General features: G+C 36.5%; 2 protein-coding genes and 1 long non-coding RNA gene across 5 annotated transcripts; 1 reads left to right on the top strand and 2 right to left on the bottom strand.

The window, feature by feature from the left end:
- Nucleotides 1–427: 427 nt before the first annotated feature.
- CSN3 (COP9 signalosome subunit 3) lies at nucleotides 428–12,675 on the top strand. 3 transcript variants are annotated; one of them, XM_069499409.1, is made up of 11 exons: nucleotides 428–467; nucleotides 6,098–6,127; nucleotides 6,238–6,355; nucleotides 6,758–6,912; nucleotides 7,437–7,533; nucleotides 8,592–8,809; nucleotides 9,144–9,341; nucleotides 10,349–10,501; nucleotides 10,879–11,010; nucleotides 11,371–11,553; nucleotides 12,529–12,675. In XM_069499409.1, exons 3-11 carry the CDS (start codon nucleotides 6,301–6,303, stop codon nucleotides 12,607–12,609), a joined length of 1,272 nt encoding a protein of 423 aa, XP_069355510.1. In that variant the 5' UTR covers nucleotides 428–467; nucleotides 6,098–6,127; nucleotides 6,238–6,300; the 3' UTR covers nucleotides 12,610–12,675. The 3 variants fall into 3 exon arrangements, with proteins under 3 accessions (XP_069355510.1, XP_069355511.1, XP_034825221.1); XM_069499410.1 differs by having other exon boundaries at nucleotides 428–479; nucleotides 6,109–6,127; XM_034969330.2 differs by lacking the exon at nucleotides 428–467 and having other exon boundaries at nucleotides 6,101–6,355.
- On the bottom strand, nucleotides 1,767–4,263 carry LOC138402515 (uncharacterized). The gene is made up of 2 exons (XR_011236893.1): nucleotides 2,950–4,263; nucleotides 1,767–2,854 (listed from the first exon to the last, which is right to left on the bottom strand). It is a non-coding gene; the product is annotated as an uncharacterized lncRNA (long non-coding RNA).
- On the bottom strand, nucleotides 12,594–17,918 carry Urod (uroporphyrinogen decarboxylase). Its single transcript, XM_034969332.2, has 7 exons — nucleotides 17,369–17,918; nucleotides 16,979–17,266; nucleotides 16,150–16,308; nucleotides 15,428–15,571; nucleotides 14,634–14,789; nucleotides 13,441–13,608; nucleotides 12,594–12,865 (listed from the first exon to the last, which is right to left on the bottom strand). Exons 1-7 carry the CDS (start codon nucleotides 17,384–17,386, stop codon nucleotides 12,722–12,724), a joined length of 1,077 nt encoding a protein of 358 aa, XP_034825223.1. The 5' UTR covers nucleotides 17,387–17,918; the 3' UTR covers nucleotides 12,594–12,721.
- Between the last annotated feature and the right edge of the window lie 5,134 nt (nucleotides 17,919–23,052).

Genomic DNA, 23,052 nt, shown 5'->3' with positions numbered 1-23,052 from the left:
CCGACTGACTTTTTAAAACCACAGAGTAAATTTTAAACTACAGTCAAAGAGAATAACCTATTTAATGAGTTATTATTCTGTGGTTGCTGCTGTGTCCATTTCAGTCATCCATTTCATACAGAAATTTAGCTATACCAAAGCTGTCTAGAATTGGACTTTAGTATATATGATCTGTGGTCTAGAGAACATATTCTGTGTCTAGAAGTGGTCTAGAACCACACAGGCCTTAAAGAACTGTTATCCAGGGCCGTAAAAAAAATAAAAAAAAAAATAGAACCATAGAGTACATTGGTATAATACCTTTTATCTTTTATTTCTGGTCGGTGGTATAATATAAAAACCAAAGAACTTTGATAAGAAGTAAGAACAGCTGCTTTTATTTCTGGTCGGTGAACAGAAACGTAGTGATTATATACTCTTTGGTGAACAGCTGAAAAAGTGTGGAAAAAGTAGAAGTATTTACTGAAATCTATTTATTGGAAAAAGGGCGGGAAACTTCGTACTTGGCGGACGTGAATTTTTCGTGCTTTGATTTTATTAATTTGTAAATTCAATTTGGAAAAGGATTGGTGTTGTTTTATAGTGTTAATATTGTAGTTTTAGTGACATTTTCATTGTAGTTAGCTGTATATATAGGTAAGTTTTTAAATTTAGTATAGTTTTCATTTCAAACTTATGGAAACTCGGCCTCCCGATCCCGGGGGGTCTGATCCCCTAGGATCGTTGAATATAACATCTAAAATGGACGTATTAATTGCGGCAGTTGAGTCGTCAATGGACACTGACGTTTCCGTTGTGTCCAATGCCGACCAACCGTTAAAAAGAAAAATATTTTCACGCATTTGTATGACCTGTAACAAAAGAAAAAGGAAAACAAAAGGTCGAGATGGAAGAGAAAGGTACAGTTGTGAATGCAAGTGTGAACCTGACAATAATAAAGTTCAGAATACCCCTTACCCAAATCCACAAACTGAATCCACAAATCCCACCGATAATAGTAATCAATCTTCATTGCCAAAGCGTGTGCCAATTGGTCGTGCTTATTATCAACAATCCGACAATGCCCCATATGTAATACATGTACAAAAAGAAATTGAAAAAACTGATAGCTCAACAACTCTACACCCAATAACTTTTGGTAGATTTTTAAAAAACAACAAATTTAGTGGTGTTGTGAACGGAAGCGTAAAACGTGTAGGTAGAAATCGCATTAGTATGGCGTTTTCTACCTACTTGGATGCCAACAATTTTTTAACAAACCCAATACTTGAACCCGCAAAATACAGGGCGTTTATACCCACATTTAATGTTACTCGCATGGGTGTGGTAAAAGGTGTCCCTAATGATTGGTCTGAAGAGGAAGTCTTACTCAATATGAGTGTTCCACTTGGTTGCGGACCAATCATTAAAATCAGGAGGATGAAAAGAAAAATTGTAGTGAATGATGTAAACCAATTCATTAACACGGGGACGGTAATAGTTACTTTTGATGGGCAAATACTGCCTACCCGGGTATATATGTGCTACACTGCTTTACCTGTAGAGTTATATATTTACCCCACTGTGCAATGCTACCAGTGTTGCCGTTTTGGACACGTCAAAAATCAGTGCCGGTCAGTGCCAAAGTGTTATAAATGTAGCCAAGGGCATTCTGGCGACACTTGTCAGGTAGAGGAAGAGTATTACCGGTGTTGCCTATGCAAAGGTTCCCATCAAGCCATAAATAAAAAATGCTTAGAGCATAACAGACAGAGAGCAATAAAAGAAACCATGAGCAAAAGTTGTATTTCGTATATGGAAGCAATTAAAATACATCCACCAGTTTCAAACATGTCATATGCCGAAGCTTTGGTTTCAACGCCTGTGCCATCCTCTTCATCACAGGATATACATGGTCCCCAAAAATCTAAACTTCCATCTAGTTCAAATTCAGTGCCGAATTCGTATAAAAAAACAGTCTTTATAAAGCCAAGATCACCCTCAAAGCATAGCAAAGGCTATGACCGCTCTGCTCACTCAGAAATAATAAGAGATCCTGTTTTACCTAAACAAAAGTTTAATTTTAATAATAATAATTCTGAAAATAACATGAACATGGCAGACATTATTAAAATATTAATTCAATTATTATCACAATCAAATATAGTTACACCGTCCCACGTTGCCACAGTAATTGAAGCCTTATATCAAATCTCTAATAATAATGGATCACAGAGCCAGAGTGATTCAGTGGAATTGCCTGAGCCTCAACAGTAGAAAACAAGACTTAATGTATCTTATTAATAAACATGATCCCTTTCTAATCTGTCTCCAAGAGACATGGTTGAGAGGGGAATATTTGTTCAAAATGCCGGGGTATGTTTGTCTCAGAGAAGACAGACCTGATGGGTATGGCGGAGTGGCCATACTCATCAGAAATACTCTGACATTTACACCTATCACTCTACCTGTACATAGCGATAACTTATCTGTTATTGCAGTTATTGTAAATAGTATATGTTATGTATCTATATATTTCTCTCGTCCTAATAATGAAATCTTTAATGAAATAAATGAAATTTTTAATTTTTTACCGAAACCATTTTTATGTTTAGGGGATTTTAACTCTCATCACGAATTATGGGGATGTTCCACATCAACCTTCTATGGAGAAAAGTTGTTAGATTTAATAAGCTCCCATAACTTGTGCATTCTTAATACTGGGTCTCCAACACGGTTGGCATGGCCACCTAGTGCTCCAGATTTGTCCATTTGCACTCCTGATCTAGCTTCATCTCTCACCTGGTCAACCGATGAATCTACTGGTGGTAGTGATCACTACCCTCTAATTATTACTTTCCCTTTTGAAAAACCTCTAAAACATGTAAGACAGCCACGTTTAAAACATACTGACAGATGCAAAATGGAGTTTGTATAGTGCAGCTGTTGAAAAGAAAATCAATAATTTACCTGAAATTAGTCATTTGAATATATTAGAATCCTCACAAGCTTTATCTGCAGCTTTAATTGAAGCTGCAGATGAAACTTTTCCAGTAAAAAGGGGTGAGTGCATGGAATTTATTCCATCTCCACCATGGTGGGATGTAGAGTGCACTAATGCTGTTAAAGAAAGGAAAGCAGCAGAAAAACAATTTTGTCAAAATATGACGGATGAAAATTTTGATAATTACTTAAAAATTGCCAATACCACTAAGGAGCTACTTAGGGTAAAGAAATATGAAGGATGGCACAGGTTTTGTAAATCCTTGAATCCTAATGTTTCACCTTCAATTGTTTGGCAAAATATAAGAAGGTTTAGATCTGCATTTAAAGATTCACAACAGAATAAAATATCTCCAGCTCTAGCAGAGCAAATCATGGATCGTTTGGGTCCTCCTTATGTACCTGAATGTCCCATGGCCTTAACGCCCCTAATAGTATCTAATGATAATTATAATAATGTAGATTTGAATTCGCCATTTACACTTAACGAATTGAAAGGCGTACTGTCATCGACTAAGGATTCAGCACCAGGGGAAGACGGGATTCCTTATTCCTTCTTATCGAATCTTGACGACAATATCCTCAGGTACTACCTTTCTTTGATCAACAACGTTATGATGGCGGGTATCGTCCCCGAATCCTGGAGGTCCCAAACTTTGATCTTATTACAGAAGCCGAATAAATCGAGTTCAGATCCAACATCGTATAGGCCAATAGCATTATCGTCGGTATTAGCTAAAACTGCTGAACACCTCATTAAAATCAGGCTGGAATGGTTTTTAGAACATAATACATTATTATCAAGAAACCAGTTTGGTTTTAGGAAAGGTAAATGTACCCTTGACAGCTTGAGCGTTCTTACCACAGACATAAGACTAAGTTTTTCTAAAAATGAGTCTTTGGTTGCTGCCTTCCTAGACATAAATGCCGCCTATGATAATGTAAATATCTCGATTTTAAAAAATAAATTGCTAGCCCTGAATATTCCTAATTTATTAATTAATTTTATTGTAAATATGTTGTACGAAAGATATATAAAGTATTCGTTAGATTCGTCTGAAAATGAAATTATATATAGAACTGTGTGGAAGGGTTTGCCACAAGGCTCTGTTTTGAGCCCTATATTATATAACATTTATACTTACGATTTGGACATTTCTGTTAGCAGATATGCAAATGTGCTTCAATATGCAGATGATTTGCTTTTATATGTTGCTGGGCCATCTTTGGATAATATTAGTGAATTGTTAACTTTAGCGTTAAATGCTTTAAAGTGTTGGTTATATAATAATGGACTAGATTTGTCACCATCTAAAAGCTCTGTTGTAGTATTTTCTCGAAAGCGAAATCTCCCATCTCTTCATATTAATTACAATGGTATTCCGCTAGCAGTTAAAGATAAGACAAAATTTTTAGGCGTAATATTAGATTCTAAACTTACTGGAGTTCCTCATTTTGAATATGTTTCATTAAGGTGTGAGCGAAATTTGAATATTCTAAGGTGCCTTACAGGAGTATGGTGGGGTGCACACCCTTTTACAATGAGATTGTTATATAATGCTTTAATAAGAAGTGTTTTAGACTATGGAACATTCTTATTACACCCTGGTAATACAACTGCAGCTAAAAAGCTGGATATGATCCAGTCGAAGGCTTTGAGGTTAGTTACAGGTGCGATGAAATCGGCTCCGACAAATTGTCTTCAGGTGGAATGTTGTGATCCGCCCCTATATATGAGAAGACAATTCCTCTGTGATAAATACTTTTTTCGTACATTACAGCTAAGTTCCCATCCGTTATTTTCAAAAGTACGACAACTTGCATATCAGGTTGATACCTGCAATTACTGGACCCATAAAGACTCTCCATGTCTTGTAAAAAGTCTTAGAAAATATGAAAGTTTGGGAGCTCCCACCCATCGAAGTATTACTCTTCCTCTATACCAGCATAACTACAAAAGCCTTATTGCTGTCCCGCAAATTAAATTCGATATAGGATTAAAATTAAAAGATAACCTTAATCCAAAACAGGAATTTACTAACATCGTCAATAATAAATGGCCCGACAGGCACTATGTGTTCTCAGATGCTTCTAAGCATGAGGATAAGAGTTGTGTTGGGGTTGGGGTATATCATTCACAATATAAAGGTATACAACAAATTAAACTTCCACCTGAAACTTCCGTTTACACCGGTGAATGTTATGGTTTACTTAAAGCTTTAGAATATGTTTTAATTTTAAAGATACCGAAAACCATAATATTTTCTGATTCCCGCAGTGCTTTAGAAGCTATTAATAGATTTCCATTCAAATCCCATAAACAGTCTCCAATTGTTTTTGGGATTAGAGATCTTTTATATAAATGTTCACAGAGAAATTGCGATGTTGTCCTAGCTTGGGTACCAAGCCATGTGGGCATTCTCGGAAATGAAAGAGCTGATCAATTGGCAAATGAGGCTATACGCATTGGAGATACTGTCCCATACACCAATTATTGTTCTGACCTGATAAATTTATCCAAAGTATATTTGTATGAAACCTGGGATGGGGTATGGAATAACGATAGTTCAGTAGGTAAACATTATAGAAAAATTCAGACGTCCATTCCGAGAAAACCATGGTTCAGTCGATTAGTTTTCTCCAAAACTGTCACCTCTGTTCTGTGTAGAATACGCTTGGGTCATGTTTGTACACCAGCCCATTTGTACAAGATGAAAATTGTTCCCGATCCTTACTGTTCCTGTGGGGAGTATGGGGACTTGAACCATATTTTCTTTGCATGCACTTTGTATGATCGGTCTGCCTTTCTTGCTCATCTCGAATCATTGCATATACCATTTCCTACATCTATAGTTTGTTTATTATATACTAATTCTTCAAATATTTATAAAGTTCTAGCTTTGTTCCTAGAAAAAAATGATATCAAGTTATAGTATATATGTGGGTATATTATTATTAGATTAGTGAAAACCTTATCCTTTTCCTTTCAAATTCCAAATCCCGATTTTTCAATTTTATCCATAGTTTCCCTAACTTTAAACTTTAATAAATAACAAACCTGACATTGGCTAATCTGTGTAAAGCCAGAAGAACAAAAAAAAAAAAAAAAAAAAAATCTATTTATTGTGTTGACGATTTGTAAAAGGTTCATTTAATTATTATTCATCCGGGATTTTGATTTTTTTATTGAATGCTGGCAGCTGGCCTGGCGTAAATTCTGCTTTCTGGTTTGATTACGGATTATTCTGATTTCAGAAAAGCCTTTATGTTTGTAACAGTCTTATTGACAATATTGTAAAGTTTAAAAAGTTAAATACAATGGCTTCATCGTTGGAACAGTTTGTTAATAATGTGAGAACTTCTTCAGCTTCAGGTATTAACTTTTATACTTGGTAGAATAAGCGGGATTCATGTTATACCGCATCCAGTCTGTAGTGTCCTGTCAATTAATAATAGGTATATACTTATGTGTAATGTGTAATATAATAATATACTTTGCCAATTAGTAAAATCTTTCCAAATTAAAAATCTAATAATTTATAAGTTATATCTGCAGCACTTGGAAATAAGATAATGTAGCTATCTATGAGTGAAAGAATATTCAGAATCGGATGATTATATTGGAGACTACTCACTGTTGGAAAGTTATTAAAATGTTAGTTTTATTTTACTTTAAGCATTTAGTGTAACTTATTTTTATGAGTCTTGAAATAAACTTCTATTTATTTATTTATTTAGTACAAGACAATAAAATATTGTACAATTTGTGCTTCAGGAAACTTCCGGGAATTATGTGACACTATTGGAAAGTCAGATGAAGTGTTGCAGAGGAACAGTGCCCATCTTAACACTGTGCTGGAGACCTTAGATATACAGCAACATTCTCTTGGGGTGCTAGCAGTGCTAGTTGCTAAATTCTCATTGCCGCCTGTAAGATGAATCAGTAATATTTATGATGTAGTTGTAGGTGTATCATTTGTTAATATCCAGAGTTGGAAAAACAATAGATTTTTTGTTTAAAACTAGTTTTTAAAATAAGAGCATTTGAAAAATTAACTAACAACTATAAAACTAAATTTAAAACACTTGTTATAAACATTTGTTGATGAATGAAAATAGCCTATTATTATTTTCTGTTATGGTGTACCTAATATTAGTATTATTTGAGTACTAGACATTGCTAGTGAGATTACCCATGTTGATTTTTAAAAATTCCAAGGAAACTTTGATTTTCCAGGGCAAAAAGTAGCCTATGCCATCCCCGTCCCATTTCACCAAAATCGCTTAGATGGATAGGCTGTGAAAAGCTAGCAGATAGATAGAAACACTTTCAATTTATAACAATAAGTATGGACTTATTACGAAATAATCTAGTAGTTTCCTTATAATATACTATACGATACTGCTAGCACATTATGTTGGCATGAAAAAAACTGATTTTAAAATTTCTTCAGGGCAACAATGATGTGGATAGATCAACAATGTTTCAGCAAGTCCATGATTTTATTAATAACTGTAATGGTGAACAAGTTCGGTTTTGTCCTGAGCTTTGTAAGTATACCATCATACTTGTTTTTATTATGATACTAGCTTATTGCCGCGACTTCGTCCACGTGGACTACACAAATTTCAAACCCCTATTTTACTCCCTTAGGGATTGAATTTTCAAAAATCCTTTCTTAGCAGATGTCTACGTCATAAAAGCTTTCTGTATGCCAAATTTCTACCCGATCTGTCCAGTAGTTTAAGCTGCTGCGCGATTGCGGGAGAATGACAGCTACAATGTCACAATCGCAATCATCTCCGATTGGTTAACGCCTGCTCACTATTGGCTACAATGCATCGTTGCAACAAGAATCACACAAATTCAGCCAATCAGAACAATAATTGTTCTGATTATTGAGATTGTAATAATAATTGATGCAGGTTTAGACAATCGCCCTACTGTACATTGATAGATCAGTCGTTCAGTCAGTCAGTCAGCTTTTCCTTTTATACATATAGATTATGGCAAATTCTGATGATTTTACTTGAAAATTCAAAAATTACATAATAAAATAAATCATGTTTATTACATTTACATTAAATATCAGCTGAATTATTTATTTTAAAAATATAAGTAGAGAAAATTATTTGTTTGAACCACTTGAAACTATGGTGTTCATCATCATCATCATCATCATCATCTAAGAAACTTATTTTAATATTATAGTCTGTTATAGTTTTCGCTGTCCTATAATAAATAAAATTAAATAAAAAATCTTGTCAACCAATAGGGATCCACTGCTAGACAAACTCTCTTGTAGGAACTTCGACACACAACACTGTGATCCGGTCCTCCAACATATTATTTCATTGGCACTTCAGCTTTGCATTCTGTTGAGCTATGTTAGTTACTCTTGTTCTCGTACGGATTTCCTCATTTCTGATTTGGTATTTCTGACATATGGATATAACTGTTATTATTAAAAACTACATAGATGATGCCCGCGATCTATCTCTGTACCAAAATTCATCAAAATCGGTTGAATAGATGGGCCGTGAAAGGCTAGCAGACAGGCAGACAGACAGACACACTTTCGCATTTATAATATTAGTATGGATTACAGATGCAGACTTATGCCATCTTCTGACTGACCACCTTGTTGAACTGAAACAACCCATAAGAGGTATAGAAATCTTGAAGAAAGCAATTAGAAAAATTCAGTTGTTTGATTCACAATTGACATCTATCCATGCAGACTTGTGCCAGTTATGCCTATTGTCTAAATGCATGAAACCTGCGCTTGAGTTCTTGGACACTGATGTTACAGGCATTGGTTTTGAGGTATTTTAACATTTGACTCAGATCATAATCTACATAATATTATATTGGATTCTGTTGTTTTTGCTAAACTAAATTTAGATAATCTGGATCCTTTTCCTTTTAATATTGCTAAAAAAGGATGGTACATGAATTTTAAATTTAAAGACTCTAAATTTTAGTGTACGCTACAAATTTAAACGATAGCTAACGCTAGAAACGCTAGGACTTTAACGAAAATAATCTTAAATTACATAAAGTTAAATTACATGACGTTGTATCATTTAAAAGCAAACACTACATGCACATTTTTATATGTATATGCACATAAGTTTAAATGCTAAAATGCTTGTTTCAGCTCGGTGGTGCGAATGACTCTAAACATTTTCTTCTTTACTATTACTATGGAGGAATGATATACACAGCGATGAAGAACTATGATAGAGCCCTGTATTTGTTTGAAGTAGTTGTTACAGTACCAGCTATGGTTGTATCTCACATAATGTTGGAAGCTTACAAAAAATACATTTTAGTTTCATTGATTTTACATGGAAAGGTAATGGCAATTTAATTTCATAATCTGTACTACCCATTCTAATACATATTATAAATGTGAAAGTATGTGTCTGTCTGCTAGCTTTTCACTGCACCCTGATCAACCGACTATGATGAAAGGTAGATCCATCCTGTGGATGTAAGCTAACAGCTATGCCCCCACAGGTTAAAAAAAATACACATGGATAAAGTCACGGGCATCAAGGGCATCTGAGATAGGTAACATCTCTAACACAGATATAGGTGACTTTATCCCGTAAAATCAAACAGTTCCCACTGGATGTTTATAAAACATATGTATTTATTATATCATATATAATAATAATATTTATTTATTTAAACAACTCAGTACAGTAATCAACTTTCTGGAATCCTGACCCCTAAACTAACTAATAATAAACTATCTCTATCACTCGAACCATAATAACGAATTGATGATTGAAATCGGTTCCGTAGTTTACCACAGTTGAGCATACATAAATAATAGCTGCATAAGTAAAGAGCTTCCGACACGGTCGAGCACGTAGATTTGTTTTGCTTGATCAAGTTGCTTGATGCGCCCGTCAAGCGGCTTGATCAAGCAAACGGCGCTTTTCTCATCGAACACTGTGAACGTCGCGTCAAGCAAAAAATAAATAAAATCGCATCAATCACATGTCAAGCACGTAAATGCTCGACTCAAGCCAAGCAACCTTGTAAACGGTCAAAATGCTTGACTCATGCAAAAATCTACGTGCTTGGCTGATTCGGAAGCTTTCTTAAGAGAAGTTTTGTATATTTTTATGGTTCAGTACCTCAAAAGGAAAAACGGAACCCTTATAGAATCACTTTGTTGTCTGTCTGTCGGTCTGTCAAGAAACCTACCGGGTACTTGCCATTGACCTAGAATCATGAAATTTGGCAGGTAGGTATAAGATTTATAGCAAACATAACAGGATATTTTTTTCCTAATTTAATTATTTATTACTATCATAACATTAGACCACATCACAATCCTGTTGTTTATAGATACAACCCATGCCTAAATACACGTCACAAGTAGTGTGCCGTTTCCTCAAGCCATTGTCAGTCGCGTATCATGAGCTGGGCACTTCGCAACATGCTGCTATAAAGCACAGGGAAACTTTCGTGAGAGACAAGAATATGGGTTTGGTTAATCAGGTTAGTACCTCATCTTGAGTACATTATTGAGCAGGTTAAACTTGAGAATTTTCCTTTTATCTTCAAGCTTATGTTGGGAATATTTGAAGTTTCAACCTACAACCTTTCGGATTTAGCGTGAATTTTTTTAAATACCTACACAAACCGTTTCAATTTTATAATAGTAGAGAAAATATTTCAATTATCAACTATTTTCATTTTCATTTAAAAATATTCAACTTTTCTCCCAATAGTGTTTATTGTTATAATATATATTTACTTCTTATTTCTAGTTGTCCTTCTGTTAGGTCACTAGATATGTTTATTTTGTATTATTTATGATTAGTTTTGACCAACTTAAAGAGAATATAAACTTAATTCTTCAAATATTTTTACAGGTGCTAAGTTCAATGTATAAAAAGAATATTCAAAGGCTCACAAAAACATTTTTGACTCTTTCGCTGAGTGACGTCGCATCACGTGTGCAGCTTTCGGGGCCCGCTCAAGCAGAAACTTACATACTCAATATGGTAAGTATAACGGATCACCCAAACCTGCGCGATCAAAGCTACTATCAAGCGGGAACGCGAACATCGGCGGTTCCTCTGGTGCTGCAAATGTTCATGGGCGGCGGTAATCACTTAACATCAGGTGACCCGCCTGCTCGTTTGCTCGCTATCTCTATAAAAATAAAAAAAATAAAAAAGTAGTTTGAGCTGTGTTTGATGGACCAGTCAGTCAGCTTTTCCTTTTATTATATAGATTTAAATATTTAATTCCTAATTATTTCTATGCTCTATGAGCGAGAACGGATTTCATACAGCATGTAATATAAACGTAACATGTCTTAGGTAGTGTTTGGATCGTTTTTTTTTTTCTTTTTTATTCAGATTGAAGAAGGCGAAATCTACGCTATGATAAATCAAAAAGACGGCATGGTGGTATTCCTCGACAGTCCGGAGAAGTATGCGTCGCCGGAGACTCTGTGCGTGTTGGAACAGCAAATGGCTGCCTGCACCAAGCTGCACCAGTACATTCAAGAAATGGATGAACAAATACAAGTTAATCCACAGGTTAGTGTAAATTAGATAAACTATAATGGGTCTGTTGTTGCATGTGGCATTTTATTCTGGAGGGCTAACACGGAAGCTGTCATTATCACCTTTAGATTTCACTTTCCTAGAGCGATGTCTTTGTCACTCATATCTGTTTTGTCACTCGAACAACGCTCTACGAAACTGCTCTCTCTCTCTTTCTTAAGGTCGATGTACAATATTTCTTGCCGGGTACTGTAGAGTGTATTGGAGGCCCGTGCTCAGTAGTTCGGCGATGGGTTGATGATGATGACTGCAACTCACTCTGTCAATGAATGATCACCACACTACCTGTCAAACTTTTGGTGGATGGTCTGTGTATTATTCTAAACTAATTTAATAGACTACAAGTTGTTCAAGTAATAATAATAATGTCCTCCCGACCGAATTTCGGCCAACGTGGTCAATCTCTATACAGATTAGTCAACTACACGGGAGATATTACAGAGCACAAGTGTGTATCTAAACACAGGAACACCCTCTATTCCCTCACTCTCATAGCCCAATGGAACGGAAATACGACACAGCCGGAGAGAAATCAGGCGCAGGAATGAAGGCTTTACGTGCTCTCCGAGACACGGGGATGAAATACCGTCAACTATCCAATTCCGGGCTAGTACTAAGAATTTCTTAACAGAAAAACCCAATGCCTGTTTTTTGATCCGACATCTGCGGTGGAACATGCTAACCACTAATGAGACAGTTTTTCTGTCAAGTTTTTAAGTAGGTACAGTACGCGGCCAAAAGTAATGTACATCGGTCTTTAGAATGACATTTCGGCTTTGTAGAGCGTTGTCTCTGTCACTCATACCTATATGACGTTTTGTCGATCTCAACGACAGAGATAACGCTCTACAAATCTGCTGTCTCCTCCTAAAGGTCGATGTACATTACTTTTGGCCGCGTACTGTAGTTGTCATTCTGTAATTCATGATATTATTCTTTTTTTTTCAGTATGTGAAAAAGTCGGCTGGAAGTCATGATGAAGACATGCCAGCCACAAGTCAAAACTCAAAAACTGCTTATACAATGTAACCGTATATTTAACTTTAACCACATACTTTTAAGATAATAGTCAAATAAAAATATTAAACATTAAAACTGTATTTTTTCCATAACCTCTAACAAAACATAACGAAACAATAATTCATATAGCTTCATGCACTGATTCGGTAAATACAGTCATACTTTCTATTGGAGTTTGTGGCGTTATTCCATGTCCTAAATTTGCAATGTAGCGATGTTTACCAAACTTTTGGACCATTTCAACGGTCAATTTCTTGATTTCTTCCTGAAATATAAAGATTCTTGTAAATAGTCTTGAGATCTGCATAACTTTAACATCCTTGGAAGTAATCAGCTCTAAATATTTAAATTAGTATAGAAGCTATTCTATCTTATTTTATTTTTTACTTGCTGATCCACCCGGCTTCGCTCTGTATTTATTTTACTTCAATAACGAAATTTAATATACCTATATGAAATACTTCTGATTAATGGTGAAAGATTTATTAAAATCGGCGGGATGATAACGTAAAACGTTGCAGTAGCGACAGCAGTAGCAATGCGACAGTTCATTTGCTGTCTCCCTTCTTATTTTGCTTTGTAGTTATTGCTGTCTCTCTTTAGCCGCTGTTACGTGTGACGTTTGACAGCAATGATCGCCGCTAAAATTTTATAAATCTGAAACTATCCATTGATACTTTCATGCTTCAAATTCTCAACACAGACAGAGATAGCTTGCATTTTTGAGTGTAAATGTATCCATCCCGAGAAAATAAAGGGATCCTATGACCTATCGGATTTTTAGAAAACCTTAAATCTAAAGAAAAAGTGGCAGGCAAAAGTTAGTTGTTTCATACTTACTGGAGGCTTGTATAGATCTTGCGGGTCAAGATTGCCCTGTAATGTAATATCATTTCCAACGATTTTCCTGGCTTCAACAGGATCTACTGTCCAGTCTAGTCCAATGGTTTCGTAACCCATCTGCGCTTGTACATCTAGAGAATGGCCACCTCCCTTTGCAAAAATTGTCTGTAGGAATAATTTATATTAATTACTAGCTGATCCGCCCCGGCTTCGCTCGGGTGGAGTTTATAAAATTGAGGATGAGGTTGAATTAAATTTTTCTCTCCGTAAGAACCATCCTCGTACTTCAAGGAATATTATAAAAAAAGAATTAGCGAAATCGGTTCAGCTGTTCTCGAGATTTGCGATGAGCAACACATTTAGTGATTCATATTTAGGGTTCCGTAGCCAAATGGCAAAAAACGGAACCTCTATAGATTCGTCATGTCTGTCTGTCTGTCTGTCCGTCCGTATGTCACAGCCACTTTTCTCAGAAACTATAAGAGCTATACTGTTGAAACTTGGAAACTTGTAAACCGCATTAAGATTTTTACACAAAAATAGAAAAAAACCAATAAATTTTGGGGTTCCCCATACTTAGAACTGAAACTCAAATTTTTTTTTTCATCAAACCCATATCTATGGATAGGTCTTCAAAAATGATATTGAAGACACTTCCAAAATGGTAAAATGTGTGTCCCCCCCCCCCTGAACTTCTAAAATAAAAGAATGATAAAACTAAAAAAAATATACGACGTACATTACCATGCAAACTTCCACCGAAAATTGGTTTGAACGAGATCTAGTAAGTAGTTTTTGATTTATCGTCCAAAATGTCGATAAAATACTATTGTTCTACGGAACACTCAGTGCGCGACTCTGATTCGCACTTGTCCGGTTTTTTTATATTATAGATTATCCAGTCTCACCAATTGCAATATAGAGATAATAAATAATAGTTTTTCTATTCCCTGTGTCTTGACTCAGTTACGTTTCCTGTTATTATATTCAATGAAAACTGGTTCTAAGCAGGTAAAAATAGCTTCAAAAAGTGCGTTTTCAAACAAAACTAGGTTAAACTAATTTTTCTTAAGATCTTAAATCAATCATAGTCCCAGTTTTTTTGCTGTCCTGTAAAATTTAATTTCGTGGACTATTCTGGTTCTGCTATTCCAGTTCTGTTCACCAGCTTCTCAATTTTAAACACTTACCATGGGGACTTGGTCCAATTGTCTTTCCTGAAGTTTTGCTTGTACTCCTTTTCTTATGTCTTTCAAATATGGCACAGAAAATTCTATGAACTGTTCTCTTGTGAGATGATCTGCACTTGATTCAAACACTTGCAGTAACTGAGCTCCACTGTCAACCTTAAAGTAAACATTACCTGTAGTAATGAAATTATGTGATTTTTTTGTATAGCAGTAGTGTATGGGGCTAGAATTCATTATTAAAAGGAATATTTTTTTACCTTTTTTAACATGAACTTCACAGAAGGTGAATAATGACGTCACTATCCGTAAAACTCTATTTTTTTTTATTTTTTAACGTAAAACAGAGTAATTTCTGCGGGAAAATATTTTTATGTTAAGAAATTTAAAAATATTGGTCGTTTACGCCTTGTAACGTCATTGTTCATGTTGAAAATAAATAAAAATCATGTTTTTTTTTAAATTATTCTCTTTAATAATGAATAAATAATAAACTCATAAACTGCTGCTATACAAAAGAGCACGTCATTTTATTACTACAGCCAAGACCCAATTAATCAACTATTCTTGATCACTTTGTGTGTTGAGCCCTTGTAAGTGGGACGTCTGTTCTAATTATTTAAGAATTGATAATTTCTAAATTGACTAAGTTGGGTATGGTGGCTACTTATTACTATCATAGAAAATCTGTTCCACTTTATTACCTCCCAAGTGAAAGAATGCTTTGATCTTGACTGTATTATGACTTTAATTATTTGACTTTAATAACTTCTCAAATAAATTAAATAGTTATTTACCTGCATCACTAAATAATCAATAATAACTCTGGCCAATAGACCAAGGAGCCTGTGAACATCTTTTGGGTACTTCTCAAGCCAATCTTTAGTTTTCGACATAGTCTTACTGCCTCCACCTTCTATCATATACCCCATTAAGGTAAACTGAAAGTGTTAAAAGCTTATATTGGAAAGCGAGTTTATGGGAGTTTGTAGCTTGAACATTTTAGTACCCAAGTGCCTACCTACGGATCATTTGTGTAAAATTAAAGAAAATTTACGCACTTATTTCGCTCGCGAATCTTGTACCTGTATCTTTGTTTTGCTAAATTTATAAGAAGTTATAGCTGATGCCCGGGACGCACCCGATTTAGGTTTTTAAAAATCCCGCGGAAACTCATTGATTTCCTGGGATAAAAAGTAGCTGTCAATCTCCAGGTCTTTAAAAATTCCATGCAAAATTTCACGACAGATTGGACAAACCAACAAACCAACAAACAAACACACTTTCGCTTTTATAAATGGGTACTGATTGCAAAGTTTCAAGTGGTGTCTGTCCAGTAATTTGCCTAGGGCGCCGAGTTTGCTTAGGCTTGCACTGATTGAGCATTATTATTTAAATATATAAATTATTAGAATCTGCTTTCCCAACCGTTGATAGAGTTGACATATTATTATCATTAATGGCACATGCATGAAAAAACTAAATTCATTTCATATTTCATTGAAACAGTCAAACTTACTGGTGCTCCTGTAAAACCAATTAATGGCACTTTTCCTTCAATTTTATGTCTGGTTAAGGTAATGGCATCACCTACATACTTCAATCTTGATACTGCACCTTCTTCCTTAAGGTTATCTATTTCAGATACATCTAGCAGAGGTTCAGGAAAAACAGGACCCTGAAACAATGATGGAAAATAGCTATTTCATTTTTTATCTTTAGATATTTGAAAAGTGTTTTTAGCATAAAATGAACCAACATTGTTACAATATAAAAAATATGTATACTTAGTGCTTTGACAAGCCATCAAGAAATTGTGAAATCAAAAATAACTACTGGAGTTAACTAGTTAAATAAAACAAAAACAGTAAGTAGTTACAATAAAAACTTTCTATCATCAGAGAAAAAACCGGCAAAGTGCGAGTCAGATTCAAGCTCCGAGGGTGCTACATTCGTATTTTTTCGATATTTTGGATGATAGTTCAAAAACTATTATATGCATAAAATAAATAAAAATCTTTTTTAGAATGTCCCTTTCATATGTTACCCCACTTGGTTTACTTTGTTATCTTACTTTAAAAGTTGAAAATACTAATTAATTGTTCATGAACACATTTTAATATTTTTCGTGATGTAGGTACAACAAATTTACAATTTTCGGATTTTTCCCTTAATGTCTGCTATAAGACCTACCTACATGCCAAATTTCATCATTCTAGGTCAACGGGAGATACCTTGTAGGTTTCTTGACAGACAAGACAGACAGACAACAAAGTGATCCTATAAGGGTGCTTTTTCTTTTGAGGTATGGAACCCTTAAAATTAAGATAATAAAATTTTAGGCATACCACTCCTGGGTGCATCTCTACAGTCATTCCTAATGCTTGTGGTATGACCAGGATATCACTGAATATGATTGATGCATCCAAATGTTCATAACGTCTCAATGGCTGCAGAGTTACTTCGCAGGCTAGTTCGGGTGTCCGGCACACAGTGAAGAAATCATGTTGCGCTCGAACTGCCTGAAATTCTGGCAAGTAACGTCCTGCTTGCCGCATCACCCAAACCGGGACTTTATCCACTTCCTTGCCACATGCCGCTTTTAATAACCTATCGTTCTTTAGTGGAGGGAAATTCTAAAAATTACAAGCATTTCATATATCACATTCAATAAAATATTAGTTAATAGTACTTCTCTTACAACATTTTGTTTTCGAGTTCAAATTAACATTATTTACCTTGTTTGTACACTCCATTCTGCGACACGTCTGTTTAAGATAATGTAGGTATATTTAACTGAAACTGTATTATTACTCCAAACACTGCCTTTGATAGTTACTATTAAGCAATGTTTAACTATTATTTCGCTTAGCAACTAATAAGCATTAATTTTATATTGTTTTTTAGCGGCTATAAAGCGATAACGCTGTTTTTGTTTACGTCGTTTACGTCATTAATGTCACGTGAAATGTCACATATTGTCAAAGTCAAATTATTGACCGTAGGAATAATAGGTACCTAGATGTAAGTACTGTGTAACCGGATATGGGATAGCGATAGCACGACGTAACGATAAATAACACGAAAATTATTACCATTGTTTAGTAGTCAATATTTGTATTAACCGATCAACAATATTTGTATTAAACGTTTTTTACGTGAAAACAAGTAAATAACTCATGAGAAATACAATTACGCCACGAATTCTCAAAGTTTGTTTTGCAACTTCTTGTATGTAAGTTGTATGTATTCTTGAAAAAAAACCAGTTACACGATAAGGGACAAAAAATAGGTTAGCTGCGTCTCTGTTTATCACTTATATTACTTATTACTTTATCATTAGTAACTTTATCTGTGCTCTCTTTTTAGTGCGAATGAGAAAGCAAACGTTCCTGCATCTACCTATATTACTCTATCTACGTTATTGACAGTACTATCTACTACACCTTTTTTAAACTGGCTTTACTACTTTGGATTCTGGCTTTTTTGAGCCACGAGAACTATAATAAATCTAAGAATTTAGGTACATCCTACTCTGTGGTCAACCCTACGGCCGCCGCGCCTAAGGTATATACGCGACAGGTCGAGATAGCAATAGGGGAGGGAACGCCCTGCACACCCGCACAGCCCCCGCGCTAGCCCGGTGCGGGTGAACGTGCGGTGCGTCCCCCCGCCTCATTCCCCGATAGTCATCTCCACCTGTAACGTAAGTAATACACGGCGTAGTGTGGTATGGGTCATAGATTAATATATGTACCTATAATTGTATATGGTATGAGTTTACTCCGATCGCGGCTCCAGTTCATATTGTAATTTCCCATTAAAATATTGATTGTAGGTAGGTACCTATTGTATATTTGAACACTAGGTGACTAGATCATACCGGATACCCTCAACTTCGTCCACGTGGATTTTGTTGGTATCTAATTTTTACGCTGTACCTACCTACCTAGTAGGTACCTACCCATTTTTCGAGCGGTAGATAGGTAACTACATTGAACAAAATATGTAGATCTAATAAAAAGAAAGCAAAAGGTAGATAGGGATGTTAAACATACAAAGTTCGCGAGAGGACCCCGTCTACCTGCCGTCGCATTTCCATCAAAACGTAAAAAAATACAAATGAGAGGGGTCCACCAAAGTTTTTGTTATCGTAGCGACACACTGCGACCTATCGCTATATGGATTTTTTGTGTCAAACCTTTATCCCACTTGCCTAATAAAGTTTATTCGCTTTAGAGCCGCAAGGCTGCAGCTCGATTCAAGCAAGTATCATCATCATTATCATCAGCAACCCATCGCCGGCTCACTAGATACTGAGCAAGGGTCTCCTCTCAAAATTAGAAGAGTTTGACCATAGTCCACCACGCTGGCCAAGTGTAGGCTGGCAATTTGGGTATACAGTACCTCCGTACTTACCTATTGACATTATTGTAAGTATATTACTAAGCGATATATTTCGATGATTACTAGGTATATACCTACTCGTAATATTATGTGCATAAAGACGGACGGAGGGAAGGTCTTCCAGCAACTCTACCTATAAGATTTTATCAGTATTATAAACGGATCTCCCGACGCAAGTCTGTCTTTGTCCGTGTCTATAAAGTGTCACAGGTCGGTACCAATAAAATAATCAATTTTTGATTCTTATAGATATATTTAGGTCACGGGGGATTACAGTGGTCGGACTGCTACCGACTAAAAATCTCACGAAGTTCCATCCCACCGATGACGACGGATTACAAGGGACCGACAAAGCAAACACTTCGTTAGGTACTCCGCGCTTAGAAATTCCAACGGCAAGCATGCCTCGCCATTACCGGCTGCATGAGTAGGTACTACACCAACAGCAGCACTCGAAATTATACTGGGGATTCCGCCCCTATACCTACACATTAAAGAAGAAGCAACACTCGCAGCCTTGAGACTGAAAACCTCGGGTCATTGGAAAGAACACAACACAATGCATACTAAAATTCTTTTGCAAAGCATAAACAAAGAGCCACGTCTGAAGTGGAAATGCGACAGAACCAAAAAACAACACATACTAGACAAAAACTACAAGATAAACACAGAAAAGAACATGAATCCGAGGTCAACACGAGACGCAATAGAAGTGTACACCGACGGATCCAAACCCAAAACTGGCACAGGTACAGGAGCCTATTGCCAAGAACTGAACATGAGGATAAGTCACGCACTCGGTAAGGATAACTCTGTCTTCCAAGCAGAGTGTGTGGGCATTATGACCGCGGCTATATCCATGACCAATCGACAGGTAACAAACTTTAAGATTAACATTAACTCTGATAGCCAAGCTGCTCTTAAAGCCTTGGCTAGATTCTCGACGACCTCCCAACTTATACAAGACTGCCACAAGGCTCTGCAAACTCTCGCCATGTCAAACGACATCACCCTAAGGTGGGTCAAAGGACATGATGGAGACCAGGGAAACGAGGCAGCAGACGCACTAGCACGAAAGGCTACGACACTGAAGGTGACAGGGCCAGAACCAATCGTACCCATACCCTTCAGTGAGTAGGTATAAAACCTGGTTGCATGAACTAACACTAAAAGAACATTCTAAACTATGGGCTAACACAATAGACTGCAGGCAAGCCAAAGAGGCTTTCCCCAACATAGATAAACGACAAACTAACACACTACTCCGCCTGGACAGAGGTAAACTTAGGAAGGTGGTGGGACTCATAACAGGGCATAGCCCACTAAACAAACACCTTTTCGTTATAGGTGTCACTGACAGTCCTCTGCGTGCAGGGCCTGCATGGAGGTCGATGAAACACCGACGCACGTGCTCCTGGAATGCACGGGCGTAGCAGATCAACGCGAGCGCCATTTAGGTTCCCCGACCTCACTCCATGAAGCCCTCGGCAACCTGGGCGGTCTATTTGGCTTCTGGAGCGAGCTTGGATGGCTGGAGTGAAGACTTCGGCGGGGAGGGGCGATGCACGCACAACAGACGGAAACGTTTAAGTGCGGAAACCAGCCCAGAATGAAGAAAGTAAGAAGAAGGTACTCCGCGAGCGGGCGTCGGACTCTACGTGCCCCCAAACATCGTTAGAGGTTAGAGGCATGCCGGAACCACAGCACGCAAACCAACCCGAGGACCACACTGTGAGCGACAGATCGCCTAGTATCCATCATCCACAGGTCTTCCCGAGGGCAAAGGCTCGCGGAATTACCTAAGTTTTGTGACGTCGCGCGTCGTCGCTGATTCGCTATTATAAAGATTATAATATGATCGATTTTAAGTAAATCAGTAGGTACCCTTATTATAAATGCGAAAGTGAGTTTGTTTGTTTGTTGGTTTGTCCTTCATTCACGTCGCAACGGTGCAACGGATTGACGTGATTTTTGCATGGGTATAGATAAAGACTGGAGAGTGACATTATAGGCTTCTTTTTATCCCGGAAAATCAAAGAGTCCCCACGGGATTTAAAAAACCTAATTTCACGCGAACGAAGTCGCGGGCACTAGCTAGTCAAATACAAGTTGCATTAGTATTCCTTTGAACTTAAGATTGCATATTATTATTATTTAACCAATTGAATAGCAACAGAGCTAAGGATACAGGTGCCGCTGTGACTTGTGCATTCTTTGTGCGCAGTGTCTATTGACTCTAGGATTGACTCCATCCATGGATAATATCCGTGCCTGTAATTTTGAAAACTAGATGGCTTATATAAGGCACTGAAAATTATTTCTAAATATATAAAAGGAAAAGCTGACTGACTGACTGATCTATCAACGCACAGCTCAAACTACTGGACGGGTCGGGCTGAAATTTGGCATGCAGATAGCTATATGACGTTATTATCCGCTAAGAAAGGATTATTGAGAATTTAACCCCCTAAGCAGGTGAAATAGGGGCTTAATTTGTGTAGTCCACGCAGACAAAGTCAAAGTAAAGGAACTTTAACACTAAAGTACCTACCTAAGCGTTTATCTACTGTTTTGCTAGTTGCAACTACTTACTATGGACAGAAATGTAAATTTTTTCTACGATAAGTCGACTATATTATTTCCTAATCCGTGAATTTCACAAACATTGCTCTTCCATCACCTACAGACATTAATGGATTTAGGCTAAGGTCTGTGAGGAGTGTGACAGAAATACAAAAACAAATTCATGTGTAGGTTCCAAATACTTTCTCTTGTGGGTATCATATTTTTTAATAAAGTCGCAGGTTGCATTGTGCATAGGTATAACCTAGATATTATTAGTTATGCACCTAAACCACTAAGTTCCTATTTAGTCGGTAAGTAGGTACCTATGAATCATCATGATCAACCCATAGCCAGCTTACTTCAGAACACGGGTCTCATCTCAGTATGCGAAGGATTTGGCCATAGTCCACCACGCTGGTCGCTGGCCAAGTGCGGATTGGCAGACTTCACTCACCTTTGAGAACATTTTGAAGAACTCTCATGCATGCAGGTTTCCTCACAAATGATATTTGATTTCTTAAAAAGCACATTAGGTAACTTCAAAAAGTTAGAGGTGCGTGCCCGGGATCGAACTTCCGACCTTCCGAATAGGAGGCAGACGTCGTAACCAATAGGCTATAACCACTGTCCTATGGATACCTATTCTTTATTTATTAGTAAGTAGGTACCTACTTACGAAGGTAAGAAATTAACCAGTTAAAAAACCTTGAAATAGGTAAGTATACCTACCTATATCTAAAGTCAAAGTAGGTACCTAGTAGGTAAGCAGTAATTTATAGGTACGTACATTATTCAATAAAATCTATTTCAAAGTTTAAAAAAATATTCAATTCAACCAATCGATCAGCGATCTTCCAAATTATTCCAAAGTTACATACACTCTTTCATTCTCTAAAACATTAATAATATAATTAACAGTAGTGTGGGAATATTTCTTTTGTCTTCACAAAAGGAACAATATATTATACGCTATAATTCGGACAGGTCCGTTATGTCTGCAAAAAACGAAAACTTTTTCTAAAAAATATCTCGTTAATGGTTCGCATATCTGCGATTCCCTTTTTTACAAAAGTTTTTTCACCGTTATCAAAGTTCGGTGGGCCCAGTAGGGGTGATTTAGAAATATAATAAGATTAGCCGATTTTTTCACCAAAATGCTAGAAAGCTTTGGCATGTCACGATTCAGGTAGGTACCTCACATGAAATTTAATATGCTAGATCACTGTAGCCATGGCGCGCCAAACTAAAGTACAGGGCACTACCTACCTTTTCTGGAAGCGTTTCGTCGTATTTTCGAACCGGCATAGCTTCCGTCTAGATGACGCTAGAAAGCTGAAATTTAGCAAGTAAGTATTTGTGGTCTTATGAAAGTTTCAACCAAAAACCACAATTACTTACCTATGTAAACATTTTGTCCGAACCTGATACCTAGTAGGTACTGCCTGCTTTT

The sequence above is a fragment of the Maniola hyperantus genome, chromosome 6, assembly GCF_902806685.2.
Source record: "Maniola hyperantus chromosome 6, iAphHyp1.2, whole genome shotgun sequence".
Classification (NCBI taxonomy): domain Eukaryota; kingdom Metazoa; phylum Arthropoda; class Insecta; order Lepidoptera; family Nymphalidae; genus Maniola; species Maniola hyperantus.
Note: the sequence above shows the minus strand (reverse complement) of the source record. Positions and strands in the feature narration are given on the sequence as shown.